Genomic DNA, 16605 nt, shown 5'->3' with positions numbered 1-16605 from the left:
GTCTGAGGTCTATTTTTATTCTATGAACAGTATTCTACCCTTTACACTAGGTTACATCTCAAATAATAGGGATAATTATCCAAGTTTGGTACTGGTAGCATTTTCCCTCTTAACAAAGGTACCAATTTAGGGGTAAGCCACCGTCCTTCAATCAAAACCTACCAAAACTCCAACAAGAGAATAAATTTAATTGTGTCCTTCTGTCTTCTACATGTCACCCCATCATAGATTTTGAACTGGAAATAATCTTTGAAGTCATCTTTATTTTTATCTCTTTCTCAACTTAAAATGGTAATAAAAGCACCACTTTCCCAGGGTTGTATCACATATTTGTAAAGCACTCAGCACAGTGCCTGGCACATAGTAGGGACTTGATAAATAGCAAGACTCTCTCTCTGAATGGTATCATGGGTCAATCATAAGGGCCCATCTTGAATAAAGGGATATTGTGTCACTTGAGCAACCACTCCCTGTATTCTCATCTCATCCCCGCCCCCCCCCCCCCCCATTAGTATCGTTCTATTGGGTGACAAGTTCACAGGATCACAGATTTAGAGCTGAAAGGGTCCTCTAGTCCCACCCCCTCATTTTACAAGTTCAAGTTTTGGCGATCTAGGAGGAAGGCTTCTTAGCTTAGGGTCTGGAGGGGCGTCTACAACTCGAGTCCTGAATCGGCAGTTAGGCAGGTGGAAGCCGCACCCACAGCCTGGCAAACACCACACCCCTGGGCTCCCCTCAGCCCCGGGGCAGGGGTCGGCGGCCTGGCTGCCGGGACTTAAAGACTTCGGTCATTTAACAGCCCGCCTGAGGCAGAGAATAAACGTGAGTGACCCAGGGAAAAGCCGGGATAGACTTCCCCGGTACACGATAAGCCGCCTTTTTTTTTTTTTTTTTTTTTTTTTTTTTTGGTAAGCTCTCGTCCTTTCGACCCCCCTCCCTCACCCTTGAGGGTGGGGGGCCCCGGGACCTAGGGAACTGTGGGGGCGGGGAACCCCAGCGCTACCTCCCCTCGGGCAGCCGATGGGTCAATGTCAATGTGAAGAGGGCCGGGAGGAAGCTGATCGGGCTTTGGGAGGGGTAGGGGGCGACGACGGGCAACCTGCAGGCACGGCGGCCCAGCCTGAAGCCGCCATCTTGCCCTACTCACCCTAACTCCCCCCTCAGCCGAGCTGGCTTCGTGTTTTCCTTCCGGCCGCTGACAGAGATCCGGGGCTGGGAGGGGTGTGTTGGGGGTGGGGGGTGGGAGTGGGGGGGGGGGGGGGAGGACGGAAGAGGAAAGGGAGGGAGGTGAGCCAGCTAGAGGTGGTGTGGGGTGGGTGGGTGTGTGTATGTGTGTGTGTATGTAGAGGTGTGTGTATGTGTGTGTATGTGTATCGTGTGTGTGGAGAGAGGAGGGAGGGGGAGGGAGAGGGGGGAGGAGGAGGAGGAAGAGGAGGAGGAATGAGAGTGAGAGTCTCTTCTCTTCGGCTCCTTCGCCTGGTCGGAAAGAGCCGAGCGCAACCCGAGCGCTCTAGTAAAATGGCGGCGGCGGCGTCGGCGGTGGCCGCGGCGTCTGGTCGGTGAAGTGACTCGACTGCTTCTCTCCCCCATCCCCCTCCCTCCCTCCCTGTCCCCTCCCCCCTCTATCCCCCCCTTCCCCGCCGCCGCAGGCGCCTCCGCGCCCCTCCGGCCTGCGCACCTCCCCTCGTCCCCCCCCTCCTTCCCCCCTCACCGCCCCCGCTCCCGGGACAGGCAGTTCCTCGTCCCCTTCACCTCCCCACCCTCTCCAGCTCTCTCCTCCCCCCTCCCCCGCCGGCCGGCCGGCCCCCCTCCTCCTCTTTCCCCTCCCCCCCCCCTCCGGTCGGGATCTGTCCGTGCGATCCGAAGCGGGGGAGGGGGGGGGGCGGCGGCTGAACGATGTGCGAGAACTGCGCAGACCTGGTGGAGGTGTTAAATGAAAGTAAGTAGCCGCCGCCGTCGCCGCCTCTCGGGGTGCGTGTGTGTGTCTGTGGGGGTGTCGGGGGGGGGGTCCCCACCTCTGCTCGGTCCCAGCCTCTGCTCCTCCACCCCCATCTTCGGAGGCCTGAGGGAAAGCGCGGTTCCGCCGGGGCCGGGGAGCGTGCGGGCCTGGCGCCCCGGGAAGGTGTCTGGGCCGGGGAGCCGGGCCGCTGAGGAGGCTGCGGCCTCTGGGGCCGATGCGGGCCGGGCCTAGTGGGGCCTGGTGGGGCCTGGGCACTCTCAGTTACCTGGCGGGTGGGGAAGCAGCAGCTCCACTCGCCGACTTAGGCCCGCCTTTAAACGAGACATCTCGGGGAGCGGGGCCTATGTGCTCCGGGAAACTTTCCTCATTACAGGTGTCAATTAACGAGGTCTTAATTAGCCCCTCACTGCTGTGCCTGGGGGAGGGAAGGTGAGGGAAGGTGAGGTGGGGCGGCGGGTGGGGAGGAGGAGGTTTTTCCTCAGAGCCCGATCTTCCCTTCCCCCAATCCCCCTTTTTCCGATTTTCTGGCTGTTCCTGAGGCCTCTCATACCTGTTAATTTGTATTTAACTCACTGGGAGGTGCCTTTTTTTTTTTCCGGGGGGGGGGGTTGGGTGAGTAGGAAGCTGTATATGAAACATTTCTGCCACTTTGTAAATGCTGAGAATGAACCGTGTATGAGAAGATAACCTTTTAAACCTCTTTTTATTTAGCGATGCATTCTCTGAATATATTTGTGAATTTAATGGGTAAAACCTGTTTTGCGGAAATAAGGAAAACCGTGTACTACAGATTCTATCCTGCTCAATACGTCTAATCTCTTGTTCCCTCTTAAACCCCTTCAGTTTCTTGCACTTAAAAAAGTGAATAAGATTATCAACTGACAACCAGATTCTTTTATTTCTTTTGAATCTATGCTCTGTATCAAGCAAATTTAAAATAATACAGGGCAAGTCAACTACCAGTTAGGCCTAGAGGCCTGGTTAGATCTGAGTCAGATTTAAAGATTAATGTTCACTGACTTGATAAGAAAGCCACTTTACTAAAAGAATGGTTATTTAAAAAAAAAAAAACCCCAACACATTCCTTGTTTGTACAGTAATTCTTAAGACTCCCAGAGTTCGTTTTCTTTATTCAATACACTTCTCTGAAATAATGATAAAATATAATGTCTGACTTTTAACATGTTCTTCTCTGACTATCTAGCATTTGATTAAATGAAGTTTAAAGCAGGAGGATTTTAGTTCTAGGCATTGGTAAGGTGAAATGGAAAAAGGACTGTTGTGGTTAACACTAGTCGTGCAGTTCTGGGAAAATTATTTTAACTCTGGAACCTCAGTGTCCTGGTCTCAGCAGTAGGAATAATAATACTTATACCATATCCCTTACATAATTGTCAGAATAGTGTTTTGTAAATCTTAAAATGTTATATAAATGTGGAATTTATTAGAGGTAGCTTTGCAGGCTGTTTTACTTACTGAAAATACCTAATCAGATGTATCTCTCAAGTACTTGTTTCATTCCTTATTTTACAGAAATTTTGATGAAATTTCTATAGTAGTACATATTTTGAGTGAAAATTGTATTGGAGGAATTGGTATATTTTGAATTTTAAAAAGCAGTGCTTTATATGTTTAAGCAAACCTTAAAAGCTTCTCAAATGCACGTATATGTTGTATTTACCATGGCTTTGTTATTGCATTAGAAAGGTGATTTGGCTTTAGTTAATGGGGGAAAAATGTGTTAATTTTGCCACGATTTTTACAACAACTTTATAATTGTGAATTTAAACTTGATAAGAAAATTTGTGGATAACTGTTTCCAGCTATCACTAACTTTACTGTACCATTATACATACAATGCCACAATTTAGTTAATAGAGGAAGGCCCTATTGATGTACTGTATGTAGATTACCTTTTTTTCTTTTTTTTTTTGGCTGTGTTTGAACGTTGTTTGAAACTCCTGAAGAATAAGTTAGTAGGTTCTAAGACCACAACTTAGAAAATTTAAAAAGAAAAGCAGTTTTATTTCAAGCATGTACTATAACTTCTCTACCAGGCTAAGATAATTTAACCAAATAATGGTCTGAGGATAAAAGAATGATTTGTAGTTAGTTTTCATATTATAGTAAATGGTGTTTATAAAATGGTTGAATAATTATTTGTCAAGTGTATTTATTTCTGACTTAAAGAACATTTTTCCTGATAATTTCACCATGATGTATTTGAAATTGTATTTGAAGGACCAGGGCTGAAATTCGGATTCTGATTTACTAATATATATGACCAACCTCTCTGGGACTCAACTAAGTCAAACAGATTCCACCGACCTCTTGGGACAGATCTGTTAGGACACTTTATTAGGCAGTAGGTAAAAGAATTGAAGTAAATAAAACATTTTTCTTCTAATTGTGGTTATTATTAAATTACTGAACAGGTATTTTTTTCATATCTCTAGAAACATCACAAATTTGAGATTATTGTTTTACTAATTAGCAATATATACTCTTTCTCCCATTCTCACTCCCTCTTTTCCCTCTTCCTGCAGCCAGAATTTGCCCAGAATTAATTTAATATAGCATGCTTTAAAGTGATGTGCTTCAGTTTAGAAGTTAGATGAAGGAAAAGAGTAATTTGTTAAAATTCTAAATGATTTGTTACCTTTTAGGCCCAGATACTTGATAACTTTTTGTAATAACTTATGAATTGTTGTGAGGTAGCTTTTAATTATATATTATAGTAATACTCTACTAAAATCCTGATTTGAGATCTTAGTGTGAAGATTACCCTGGGTTCTTGAAGACTATGCTATCTGAGGGAAACCTAGCAGATACTGTTCAAGTTGGATAAAAGCTTCAGATAAAACTAGTCCTGATTTCAAAGCTTAATTCAAACATTTTCCCTCTAAGGGACCTTTCCTGATCTTCTCAATGACTAGTGCTTCTCTCTCCCCTTCCTCTATTTGTCTTGTATATATATTTTTTGTGTATGTGTATATATATGTATGTGTGTATGTATTTTTTTTTTCTTTTAATAGAATGTAATCTTGTGGAAGGAGACTGTTATTTTTATCTTTGTGTCTCTAGCATTTAGTGTAGTTGTACACAGTAGATGTTTTTGTATTTCAGCAGCTCTGTAACCAGGAGACTGTAAGCTACTAGAGAGCAGGGACTATCTTTTGCCTTTCTTTGTAAGTAGTGCTTAATACAATATCTGGGCAGATGCTTAATAAATACCTGTTGGCTTGGAAAACTGTGCATAAAAATATAGAAATTTTGAGACTCAAATCACAGATTCTTGAAGTATCAATATTATAACATGACATCATAGCAAATTTACATAGATGAATGTGAAGATAAAATGTAGAATGGTTTAGAAAAATTTGTTTTAAAGAAACCAGTTAATTGTAAAAGTTTAAATATTTGGCTAAAAATAAATGAACAAAGTTTGTGGATCAGTTATCTTTTCTAGCTACTGATTACTTTGGGGATGAATCTTCTCTCTGTATTGAGTTAGGATCATAGATCCAAAGCTTCAGTGATCTTAGACAAGTGTCCAGCCTTTCCTTTGATTTTTCACATGAATAATAACCAATTTAACGTTAGATGTTAGATTAGATGAAGAAATTAAGGCTCAGGGTTTGTAATATACCTCTGGTCAAACAGGTAGTTAACATCAGAAACAAAATTTGAACTGACTAAAATTTGTATTAATGATTATAGTCAGTCAATAACTTTTTACTACATGCATTTTTTTTTCTTAGATATCCTTTTTTTCTTTTGCAAGACAATTTTGAGGCAACAGGGATAGATGATTTGCCCAGGGGGTTACAAAGTTAGGAAGGGTTAAGTGTCTGAGGTCGGATTTGAACTCCGGTCCTCCTGACTCCAAGGCCATTGGAGTCTATTCTGTGCTATATAGCTACCCCTTATATACTTTCTTTATGCTGAGTACTGTGCTAATTTCTAGGGAAACAAAAACAAAATTGAAAATAGTTCCTTCCCTTAAATAGCTTAAGTTCTAAGTTTAGTGAGGGAAGAGAGCTTGCAGTTATTTAAGTATGTACAAGATATTTGCAAAATAGATAAAAAGTAACTTTAAGAGGCTATCAATAGGGACTCAGCTTAATGCATATAGTAACAGTTGAGGGGACCAAGAAAAACCTTATGTAGGTGAAAGCATTTGAGCTCAGTTTTGAACAAAGGTAAGAAATCTGAGAGGTATCTACCTCTTAGGTGGAGAAAGGAGAGACAACATTGGAAACATAGGAGATGACAATCCAGTGCAAAAGCACAGAGATGGGCTTGTATGTAGAACCACAGGCCAGTAAGGCTGAATTGTAGACCACGTAGAAGGGATTAAAGAGTAATATTTAAGAATACTGGAAAAGTAAGTTTGACTGGGTTGTGAAAAACTTTAAATAAAGTTTATATTTGATATAGGAGATAATAGGGAGCCACTAGAATTTATTGAGTTATGGGTTAGACCTGTGCTTTAAGAAATTAACTTTTGCAATGGGATTGGAGGAGTTAGAGAGTTGAGGAAGAAAGGTTTGTTTGCAGATCACTGGAGAGGTCATGGCTTAAATTAGGCTGGTGCCATTTGAGTGGATAGAAGAGATATTATAGAGGTAAAATTGACATGGCTTGGCAGTTGCTTGGATATACATTACAACTGGAGTCCAGATAACTTCTGTGGCAGACCTCGGGTAACTGAAAGGATGATGGTGCCTTTGGGGAATAGGAAAAAAAAAGAGTAAAAGGATCCAGATGTCAATTTTTACAATAGCATTTAATCTTAATTTAGAATTGTAAAATGTTGGTTTAGGAATTTAGGTAACAAATACAATTGCTTTTCAGTAATGTAAACAATCAAAGATGTATTGAATAGATTTAGTTCTTGTTTTAGGATAGTTTTAATCACTTAAATTGGTTTAGGAGTTGAGCATGTTTCTTTTATAGCTATTTTCCAAAACAGTTCATCTAATTATTTCACAGAATATTCCTGGCTTTTAGTTAGGAGCTGATAGCTTAATACTAGAAATTTGAAGATTTGAAATACTTTTGAATTGTTAAAATGATGAAGTAAATCTGTATAAAGAGATGAAGAGAAAGAGATGGTCACTCTAAGGAGTCAGAAAACCTTGGTTTCAAGTTCTGCCTTAGTTAATAAAGTACCTATGTGACTTGGGCATGCCACTTAACACTACTGAAGTATGTTCTAGGTAAGTTGTGTTTCTCCCTGCATTGGGCAGGAACTTACCTTACCTGGGAGTTTTCTCTAGACAAATGAAGTCATAGGTTTAAGGCCTCACCTTATCTGGATAGTCTCTAAAATAAGGTTGTGCTATTGATATTGTTGAGCCCTTTCACTCTTCCTGACTCCATTTGGGGTTTCCTTGGCAAAGACACTGGAGGGTTTGCTGGTTCCTTCTCCAGCTCATTTTACAGATGAGGAAACTGAGGCAAACCGGATTCAGTGACTTGCCCAGGGTCACACAGCTAATGTCTGAGATCAGATTTGAATTCAGAAAGATAAGTCATCATGACTTTAGTCATCATGACCAGCACTCATCTCCCAAGCCACTTTAATTGTGTTCCAGTAATTAAAAAAAAAATTTTTTTTTGGATATCTCCATATTGATATTATGATGATTATTTTTGTAACTTGATTTATCAATAGGGACTCAGCTTAATGCAGCATAAAAACCTGGAAATAAAAGGCCTGAATTCTTGTTTTAATCTTGTTTGTATGACTGACTACGAAAAAGATTTTCTCTTCTCTGAGCTTCAGTTTTATTATTTTTCAAAAAGTTTTAGCCAATATTGCATTATCTGCTTCATAGGGATCTTGTCAATATGTAATTTGTGAGGATGTTGATTATATGCAAGGCAACTGTTAGCCTCTGGAGATACAAAGACAATAATAATTTTTTAAAAAGGATTTTTGAGGAATCTAGATTTTATTAGCAGAAAATAACGTATACAGAGAGATCGTGATAAAACATGTACAATGTAAGTATAGATGATTTTGGGGTGCACTTTTAACCAGGAGGATCAGAAAAGACCTAACATTGATGCTAGAAGCTTGTTGAATTGAGTTCTAGGTATGGAAGCAGGATAAGTATGTAAATGATGGTATAAGATATTTTGGAAAATGGGTATATACATAAAAACATGTACATATCAATTATTGGTAGTTACATGTTAATAGGCAGGATACTTAGTAAACTAATAAGAAAATTCATAAATTTTCTGATAAAATTGACTCCATCAGGGACTTCTGTGAGCCTGTCTTTGATATATGGTATTTGCTACCTTTGTAGTCTTTGGCAGCTCAATCATCTGATTTCAGATTCTTCATCTGTAAAGCAAACAGATTGGATGAGATGACCCTCTGAATTCCTTCTAGTTCTAGATTTATGATTCCAAGTAAGTCATCTTAGTAGTTTTATGCTTTGTAGGATCTGGGATTTCATCAGTGTGGGTGGTGGTATTTGTCTTCTGTCTTTGAAGAGGGCCAGTGACATCATGGATACTTAGTAATATATGTGGTAGCCATGGACAACTTAGTTTTTTTTTTTTTTTTGGTGAGCTTAAAAAAAATCACTTGATAACTTTTATGGTATATATGTTAGTGAGTGAGTGAATGCATGTGTGTGTGAGTAGTAGTGGTAGTAGTAGTAGTAGCTGAGCAAGAATGGCACTATGCATCTTTTATTTATTTATTTTATTTTGAGACAATTGGGGTTGTGACCTGCTCAGGATTACACAGCTAGGTTAAGTGTCTGAGGCCAAATTTTAACTCAGGTCCTCCTGACTTCAGGGCTTGTGCTTGTGTTATTTTGTTTAAAAAAAAAAAATTCTTATTAATTTTATTTGGACAGACTTCCTAAATTACCTTGTCACTTTTTGTAAGTGATAAAAGTTAAATTGCAAGTTACAACCACTCTATTAGGCAATTTAACTTTTAACTTTGAGTATTTGTCACTTTTTGTAATTTACTGTTTATTAATACAAAGGAAGGTATATGTATGTGATATAGCTTTAATATTTGGAACTTCCATCATTCATTGTTTTTAACATGAGTTTTATTGCCTTTTGGTGTTGCTGGTTATGTTAGTAATTGAATATATTTTGTTCTTTTGGTTCTTTTTCTGTTACACTTCATCACTTGAAGTGTGTCTCTCTGGATATTCTTTATGGAATGGTAATATGTGATCAAATTTACATATCACAGTATGTTCATCTATTTTCTATTCACTGGGCATAGTTTTTCATCTGTTATAATACTGTCACTAGTAACATGTTTCCTTACAGATACAAAAACATTTTTAATTAAGAAGCAGGGAAAAACATTTTTAAAGTGCCTGCTATGTGTCAGACAGTGCCAAGTACTTTTTAATTATTTTCTTATTTCTCAGAACGGTACTGACAGGTAGGTACTATTATGATCTATTATGATTTGACAAAAACTGAGACGGTAGAGGTTAAGTGACTTGCTCAGGGTCACATTTAGTGAATGTCTGAGATTAGATTTGAACCCAGGTCTTCTTGATTCCAGTTTGAATATTCTATCCATTATGCCACTTAGCTGCAGTGAATCTTGAAATTGAACAGATTCCAACTTTACAATAAAAACTTTTCTATTTGTATGTGAAAATGTTTTCCAGAATTAACAGTAGAACTAAAAAAACAAAACAAAACAAAACAACAAAACCCTGTAGTCTCTTGTGTACATTTTACTTCTGCAAACTCTAGACAGAACACTCTACTAAGACTTTAGGGGAAGGTACAGAATGTGAATCATCATGATATATAGTGGAAAGAGTATTGGATTTGGTGTCAGAATATCTGGGTTTTACTCTTGGCTCATTTTCCATTTTCCAACTGTGACCTGGGGCCTATCATTTCACTTTTCTGAGTTTGTTTCTTCCTAAGTAAAGTAGGAATAATACTACTAAACTCTTGATATAGGCATAGGCAGTGTATGCTTGGGGAAATTCCTTTAAGGTTTACCAAGTGCTTTATAAAGGTGAATTATGATTAATCAATCAGCAGGCATTTATGAAGCATCTATTGTATGTTAAGTACTGTACTAGGTGTTGGGGCTACAAAGACAAAATTGAAATAGTTTTTGCTCTTAAGCTTACATTTTATCAGGAGAAACAAAATGTACATATAAATGTGTACAGAATATATAGAAAGTAAACAAAAGGTAATTTGTTTTGGTTGGGAAGGAAAGGCCTTGTGTAGGAGGTATTGAACTGATTTTTGAAAGAAGCTATTGATGCTAAAAGGAGGTTAGAAGGGAATATATATCATCCATGGGAGGTAGTCTGTGGAAAGATACAGATGGTAGATAGAATGTGTGAGAAATAGCAAGGACAGTTTACTTGAATTATAAAAGGGAATAATGAGTAATAAACCTGGAAAAGGCCGAAGAACTTGTAAAGGATTTTAAATGCTAAAAAAGGGATCTTGTACTTTATTTTAGAGGCAGTAGAGAACTACTAGAGTCCATTGAATTGGGGAATGATGTCAGATAATATGCTCTAGGAATGTTAATTTGGTGTCTGTATAGAATGGATTGGTAAGGAGAAAGACTTGAGGCAGAGACACTGATTAAGCTATTGAAGTAGTATTGAGAGATGATGTACCCTAGAAAAGGAGAAATTCTGGGAATACAAATTAAAAAAGTAAAGACAGCTCCTGGTTTCAGGGAGATCACACATTAATGGATATTTAACATATAAAAGATTTCACCAGAGTGTCAGGTGAAAAAATCCGTTAGGCCTTAGAATACAGCTGCTAAGCAAGATGGTAATACATTATCTTTAATGTGATTTCCACTTAAAATCATGTCAGTTTATGATGAACCATTTTGTAATACAAAGAACTTTGGTGTCAAGAACTTTGTTTTCTCTGTTCTACTATCTCTATCTGCTGAGGAGGCAGCAGTTGCAGATCATAGAGGCATTTACTAGATTACATCTCCTTGGAGTAAAGAGAGAGTTGATTCCCGAGATGATAGTTGCAAGGGTTGGTCTACAAGCAGGATCTGTGGTCTGAGGCATAGGGACACTTCCGGGGTCCTGCTTATTTGTGGTAGTCAATGAGTACTTATTAAAAGACAGGGATTTCAAATCAGTCAATAAGCATTTATAAAATAATTAGTGTTTCAGATACTATGTTAAGCCTTGGGGATGTACATAGAAATAAAAAAGAAAAATTGTCCCTGCTCTCAAGGTACTTATAGTCTAATGAGGGAAGACTACACATAAAAGGAAGAGTAATCCCCAGTGTTGGAGGCTGCAGAGAAATCAAGAAGGATGAGTACTGAGAAAAAAGCAAATCTGTCAATTAAGAGATCATTTCAGTTGTCCTTTGCCTTGTCCATCAGAGAGAGACAGAAAGAGAGAAAAGCCTCAAAACAAAGAAGATTTAAGAAACATCTGACACTGAAAGAGTCAGAAGAGTTTATTTCCTCTATGAAAGGAAGAAGAGAGAAAAGATGGTAGCTATTTGGATAGCTATGTCAACCAAGATTTTTTTTTTTTTGTTTTTTATTTGTTTTGTTTTTTGGATGGTGGGGATAAGGGTCTGTTCATAGATAGTAGAGAAACAATTGAATAGATATGGAGAGATTGGAAATTAATGATAAGAGTGTACAGACTAGAATAACTTGTGTATTTAAAGTATGTTTTCTTGGCAAGGAAAAAAAAAAACACTTGTGAAATGAGCAGAGGACAAGAGACAGGTGGGAGGAATGGAGGGGCGGGGGGAAGCTGGGCATCTCCGGTGATATGAAATGAGGAATAGGGTTTTGGAAAAAGAGAGATGTCAGGGAAATATGGCCAGGGAGTCCTGGAAAATTTGAGGGGGGAATGAAGAAACTTGGAAAAGTAGTTATGGTGAGTGGGATAGTGAATCAATTAGGAATTGTAAAATGTGTTGTTATTTAGTAAGGGCCCAGTTGAAATTATGTAACATGAATTTATAATGGACCCAGATAGTACAGTTTTGTGATTTCTCCAGCTTGGTTTAATAGCAACTGAGGTATGAAGAAAGGTGAATGAGTGAGTAATCCAAGGCAAGACTTGGCAGGGTAAAATCAGTCAGTTAATGGGACAAGAAACTCTAAAAAAGCACACTGTATAGAGTGGAATTAGCTCAAGGAGTCAAGTTGGGGAAGAGAGTAGACAATATGATTAGTGGTAGTGGTGGTGGTGGGGGCAATAGCCTGGGAAAGAATTGAGGGAAAGAGGTACTAGAGGTCATAATGAGAATGAATAAAGTTTAGGGGTTGTAAGAAGGGGAAAAAATAGAGGAATTTCAGAATCTCAAACCTGGAATAACACTGATGGTAGTGGCAGTATCAAAGTATGATCATCTCTGGATGGGGGAAACCAGATCTCACTGAATTGTGAGAAGATGGTAAGAGTGGGAAAGGAAAAGATTTAAGATAAAAGGAAGTTTTTTTTTACATATGGAGCAGACATTCCAGAGAACACAGAAGGAATGGATAGTTTTAGAGTTGTAGGAGAGGGTTGGATTAAGGGAGATGGGAATAAGGGGATTAAGCAGTTTGTCAATGATTGGTTGGTTCCATTTCCACAGTGCTACTTCTCCTCAATAATGATATTGCAAAGGCTGGTCTGGAGAGTACAGTTATTCCCAAGATTCTTCTTACGTTCACCGTCCTGGGATATTTCTGTCCTTTTGTGAAGAGCAAAAGCATTGCATAGGTGCTGGCAGTAGTCTGATTTGCTAGGCATAAGCCACCTCATTTCTTTCTCAAGGTTTCTTGCTGTTTCAGATAGTATATATACAGTAAGGAAGAGTAAAGAATTGAGAGGATTATCTTTTGTTTTTGAAAATAGGTGATTAGAAGGCTGTAGTCCTGATTGAAAAAGGAAGAGAGGATTTTTTTTTTTTTTTTTTTTTTGAGGAGGAAAGAATAATGAATAACGAGTTCTTATATGAACATGTTGAGTTTGTGATTCTTGTGGGATATCCAGTAGGTAATTTTAGTTCAAATAAAATACTAATTGGTTATATATCTACTAAGTCATCTGCATAGAAACAGTAATTGAGAACATGAGAAGTGAGGGCACTAAGACAGTGTAGAGAGAAAGAAGAAGGCAGCCTAGGATATGCCTTGAAGTTTTTCTATACTTTGGGGGTGGCATATGGATGGATCAAGTAAAGAAGACAGAAAGCAGTGTGTGCTAGCTAGTAAAAGAACAAGATAGCATGAATATCCATAGCCAGAGAGGAATAAGTATCCAGAAAGAGAGAGAGGTTGGTCAATGATTACAAATACTGTGGAAAGATCAAGAAGAATGAGGATTGAGAAAAGGTTTTGTTCGGAATTTCTTGACAATTTTGGAAACAGCAGTTTAATTTCTGCCTTTTCATAATATTTGAAGGTTGTTTTCCTAGTCTTTATTTGATTTTGATGTTTTTGGAATTGTGAAATTTAACTACTTATGTATTTTTAAGTTTGATATGTATATATATATATTTTTTTTCCATGGAGGGAGTTTATGGATTTTTCAGTTGGTGGGCTATGTTTTCTGTATTCAAGTTCTGGGCTTTTTTCTTGTAATATTTCTTACTTTATGATTTTCAGTGTTTTTTTTTTTTTTTAACTTGTTAGGTTCTTTTGGGAGACCTATAATCCTTAAATTGTCTCTATAATGCTGTCTTCAAGGTCAGAGCACTTTGCTTGAATTCTTTTAAGATTATTTTTATTTCCCCCAAGATTGTTTTTTTACTTCAGTATATTTATATCCCCAGTAATTTTCTCTTTCTCACTTCTTTGGAGAGTCTTGCCACCATGAATTGAAGTTTTTCTAGTCTGTGTTATATCTGGTGTGAAATATAAATTCTCTTCGTTCTTAACTAAATTCTTAAGACTGTGTCTCTTAAATCATTCAGGAATATCATGTTACAGTTCTATGCTGTCTTGGGAATGAATCCACAGGTTCTGTTTTTTCATCAGGTGTTCAATTTCCTTTGTCTTAGAGTATTTATTTAGAAACATAGTTTTTAGGTTTCTTGTTAAATTTCTATCCTCCTTGTTAATTAGCTTATACTCTAGGTTTTTAACTGAATGCTCTTCCATTTGAGATCTGTGGTGAATTGAGGCTTTTTTCTTATTATTTCTCTGTCCATTTTCTAGCCCCTTCCTCTTTTACTTTCCTGGAAACTCAAAAACTGTGTCAGCATCATCCCACATTAGAAAATTGTCTTTTTATTGACCTTGGTCCTTGTGTAACTAACTTCTTGGGTTCAATACTGGTTCCAGCTGGATGCTAGTCTCCTTTGTCTAAAGGCTTGTTGTAGTCCTTTCTGCAGTTGACCCCCTGCTTTGATTTACTCTATTCTTTAGTTGTTTAGCCAAATTGATTCTGTGCCTACCACTTTTTGTAGTATCGGTTGAGGGTAAAATGGGCAGTTTGTTACTTTGGGGTCCCCTAATCTAGACGCCACATGAAGCAAGTACTATCTTCCTGTACCCTCTTCTTCTCTTCACACATGTGGGCAGAATTGAAATCTGGAGGTTTGTGGTAGCAGAATGTCAGGGTAAAGGTAGGGGCATTGCAGCAGCAGAAAAATTCCAGAATAGGTCCTTAGAGCATAACCTGTGGGTTGGTTTGTATGGCCTGTTGGAGTGTGGAGGCTGGAAAATATGCATGCTCAGTGATTCAATTAGGAATTATCACTGTCCACTGTTAATTCAAAGGTTGTTACTTTGTTGATTATCTTGGTTTCTTTTCCTATGGGAGCAATTGTAATTTCTCTACTTCTCGGACATAATTCCTCTTTTATAAAACATTGAGAGAATGGGGACTGTAGAAAATTTCAGTGTTCTTCCTTATTTCTCAAGTGACCTAGAAGTTGAAAATAGCATTTTCTTTTTATAAATTAAAACTTTTTTTATGTCAGCAAAAATCAACCCTATCTTCCATCTCATTTCTCTCCTTTCACTCAATAAAAACAAAACCCCTTTTACAAATGTATATGATCAAAACCATGTCTGCATTGATCATGTCTAAAAATATATATATGTATATGAAACATACATATATAATGTATATCCAGGCATTAAGTGTTTATCATAATAGAAGTTCTGTACTCTGAGCTTCACACCTCTCTATCAAGAAATGGATAGAGCATGTTTTATTTTTAGTCCTCTGGAATTGTGATTGGTTACTATGCTTATCAGAGTTTTTAAGTTTTTTAGAGCTTTTTGTCTCTATGATTTTATTGTCTGTATACAGATTGTTCTGTGTCGCTCAGTTGATACAAGATTCCCCAGGCTTCTCTGAAATCTGTCATTTCTTAAAATGTTCCCATTCCATACCTATACTTGGGGCTTCAGCCATTCCTGAACTGATGGGCATTTCCTCAGACTCCAATTCTTTTATACATCCTTAAAGTTTAAGATTCATCCTTCCCTAACCCAACTTTTTTTTTTTTTTTTTTAAATTTTAAACTATCTTCTCTCTATCTTAATCTACTTAATTTGAGTCATTTTCTTCCGGATTTGTGTGTTCCTTTCACCATAGGCTTTCATGGTAGAATTCTTTTGCTTTTGCTTATTTTTCAAGTCTACTTTCTGAGTTTTGGACTTGAGGTTAGGCATAGACTTTCTACGTTTCTGGAGAGAAGGCCTGGCCTGGTTATGTTGCTATTTTCTTGGGAATACTGAGTTTGGATTTGTTTCCAGTTCATAGGAACAGTTCAAATTGGAGAACTACAAATTTTCTAACCTCCCAAAGTAGTTTGATCCAGGCTAAAGTTTAAACACTTTCCTACTCTTTTGAACTTTGCAAGTTCTTGATGTGGGTTTGGATCTGAGTTGACTGTGACTAGAGTATGTCTGAACAACAGTAATCTGCTGCTGGACTCAACCATTATCAGCTAGTTGGAAAGCTCCATTGGTTCATAGTAATAATATCCATCTTCTTTTTGCTCTGTGATTCCTGCCACTCCAAGGATGATCTTCCTTCCTCAGTTTGCCCTTGGCCTGTGACTCCAAGCTATGTAGCAGGTGTAAGATCTTCTAGCTAGGTACCTATGGGAAGTTTGGTTCCTTTTACTTTGATTCTTCCTGTATTGGTGTGTTCCAAAAGATGCTCATGGCCACACCTTGTCCATAGTGCCCTTGGATTTCCCTGTCTTTTCTCAGTGCTGACCAGAGCCTAGAAAAGTAACTTTGGCTTTTTCTTTTCCTCATCAGAATTTGGAAGATATTTATTATGCTTCCTCCTATTGCTCCATCTTCACTTCAGTCAATTGAATTTTTAAGAGGTTGAGAAGTTAGTGGATGAAATGATCATCAATAGCTTTTTTTCCCTGGAAGTATAGATTTTTTTCCTAGGAATTTGGCAGTGAAAACGAGGAGAAAATTTGAGGAGATTGTCAAGTTATAGGGTCTTGTCCCTTCGTATTTTCTTTTCAGAATTTCTCCATGACTTTGATCTTTCTATCAGGAATGTTTGCATTTCCTCTTTGCAGATGACCAGTAGATTTGTACTTATAGGTGTAAAAATATGCAACCCCAGTATCCTTCCTGAGCTTCAGTTCTGTGTCATCAGTTGCTTGTTCTAAACTTTCAAAATGGATGTTCTGAAGGC

At 38.4% G+C, this 16605-nt stretch overlaps 1 protein-coding gene across 4 annotated transcripts in view; it reads left to right on the top strand.

Annotated features, from left to right (window-relative positions):
• Window positions 1-546: 546 nt before the first annotated feature.
• USP34 (ubiquitin specific peptidase 34) overlaps window positions 547-16605 on the top strand; it is a 265762-nt gene continuing 249703 nt past the window's right edge. For 2 of the 4 annotated variants that reach the window (XM_031950528.1, XM_031950527.1), the window contains exon 1: window positions 1412-1939. In XM_031950528.1, the coding sequence (XP_031806388.1) occupies window positions 1897-1939 (43 nt within the window). In that variant the 5' untranslated portion in view covers window positions 1412-1896. Of the gene's footprint in view, window positions 823-1410; window positions 1940-16605 lie in introns of those variants that run through there. The other 2 variants (XM_031950529.1, XM_031950530.1) reach the window with 2 other exon arrangements.

This window comes from Sarcophilus harrisii, chromosome 2, assembly GCF_902635505.1.
Source record: "Sarcophilus harrisii chromosome 2, mSarHar1.11, whole genome shotgun sequence".
NCBI classification, from domain to species: domain Eukaryota; kingdom Metazoa; phylum Chordata; class Mammalia; order Dasyuromorphia; family Dasyuridae; genus Sarcophilus; species Sarcophilus harrisii.
The sequence above is the reverse complement of the archived record's forward strand: the minus strand, read 5'-3'. Positions and strand labels throughout refer to the sequence as shown.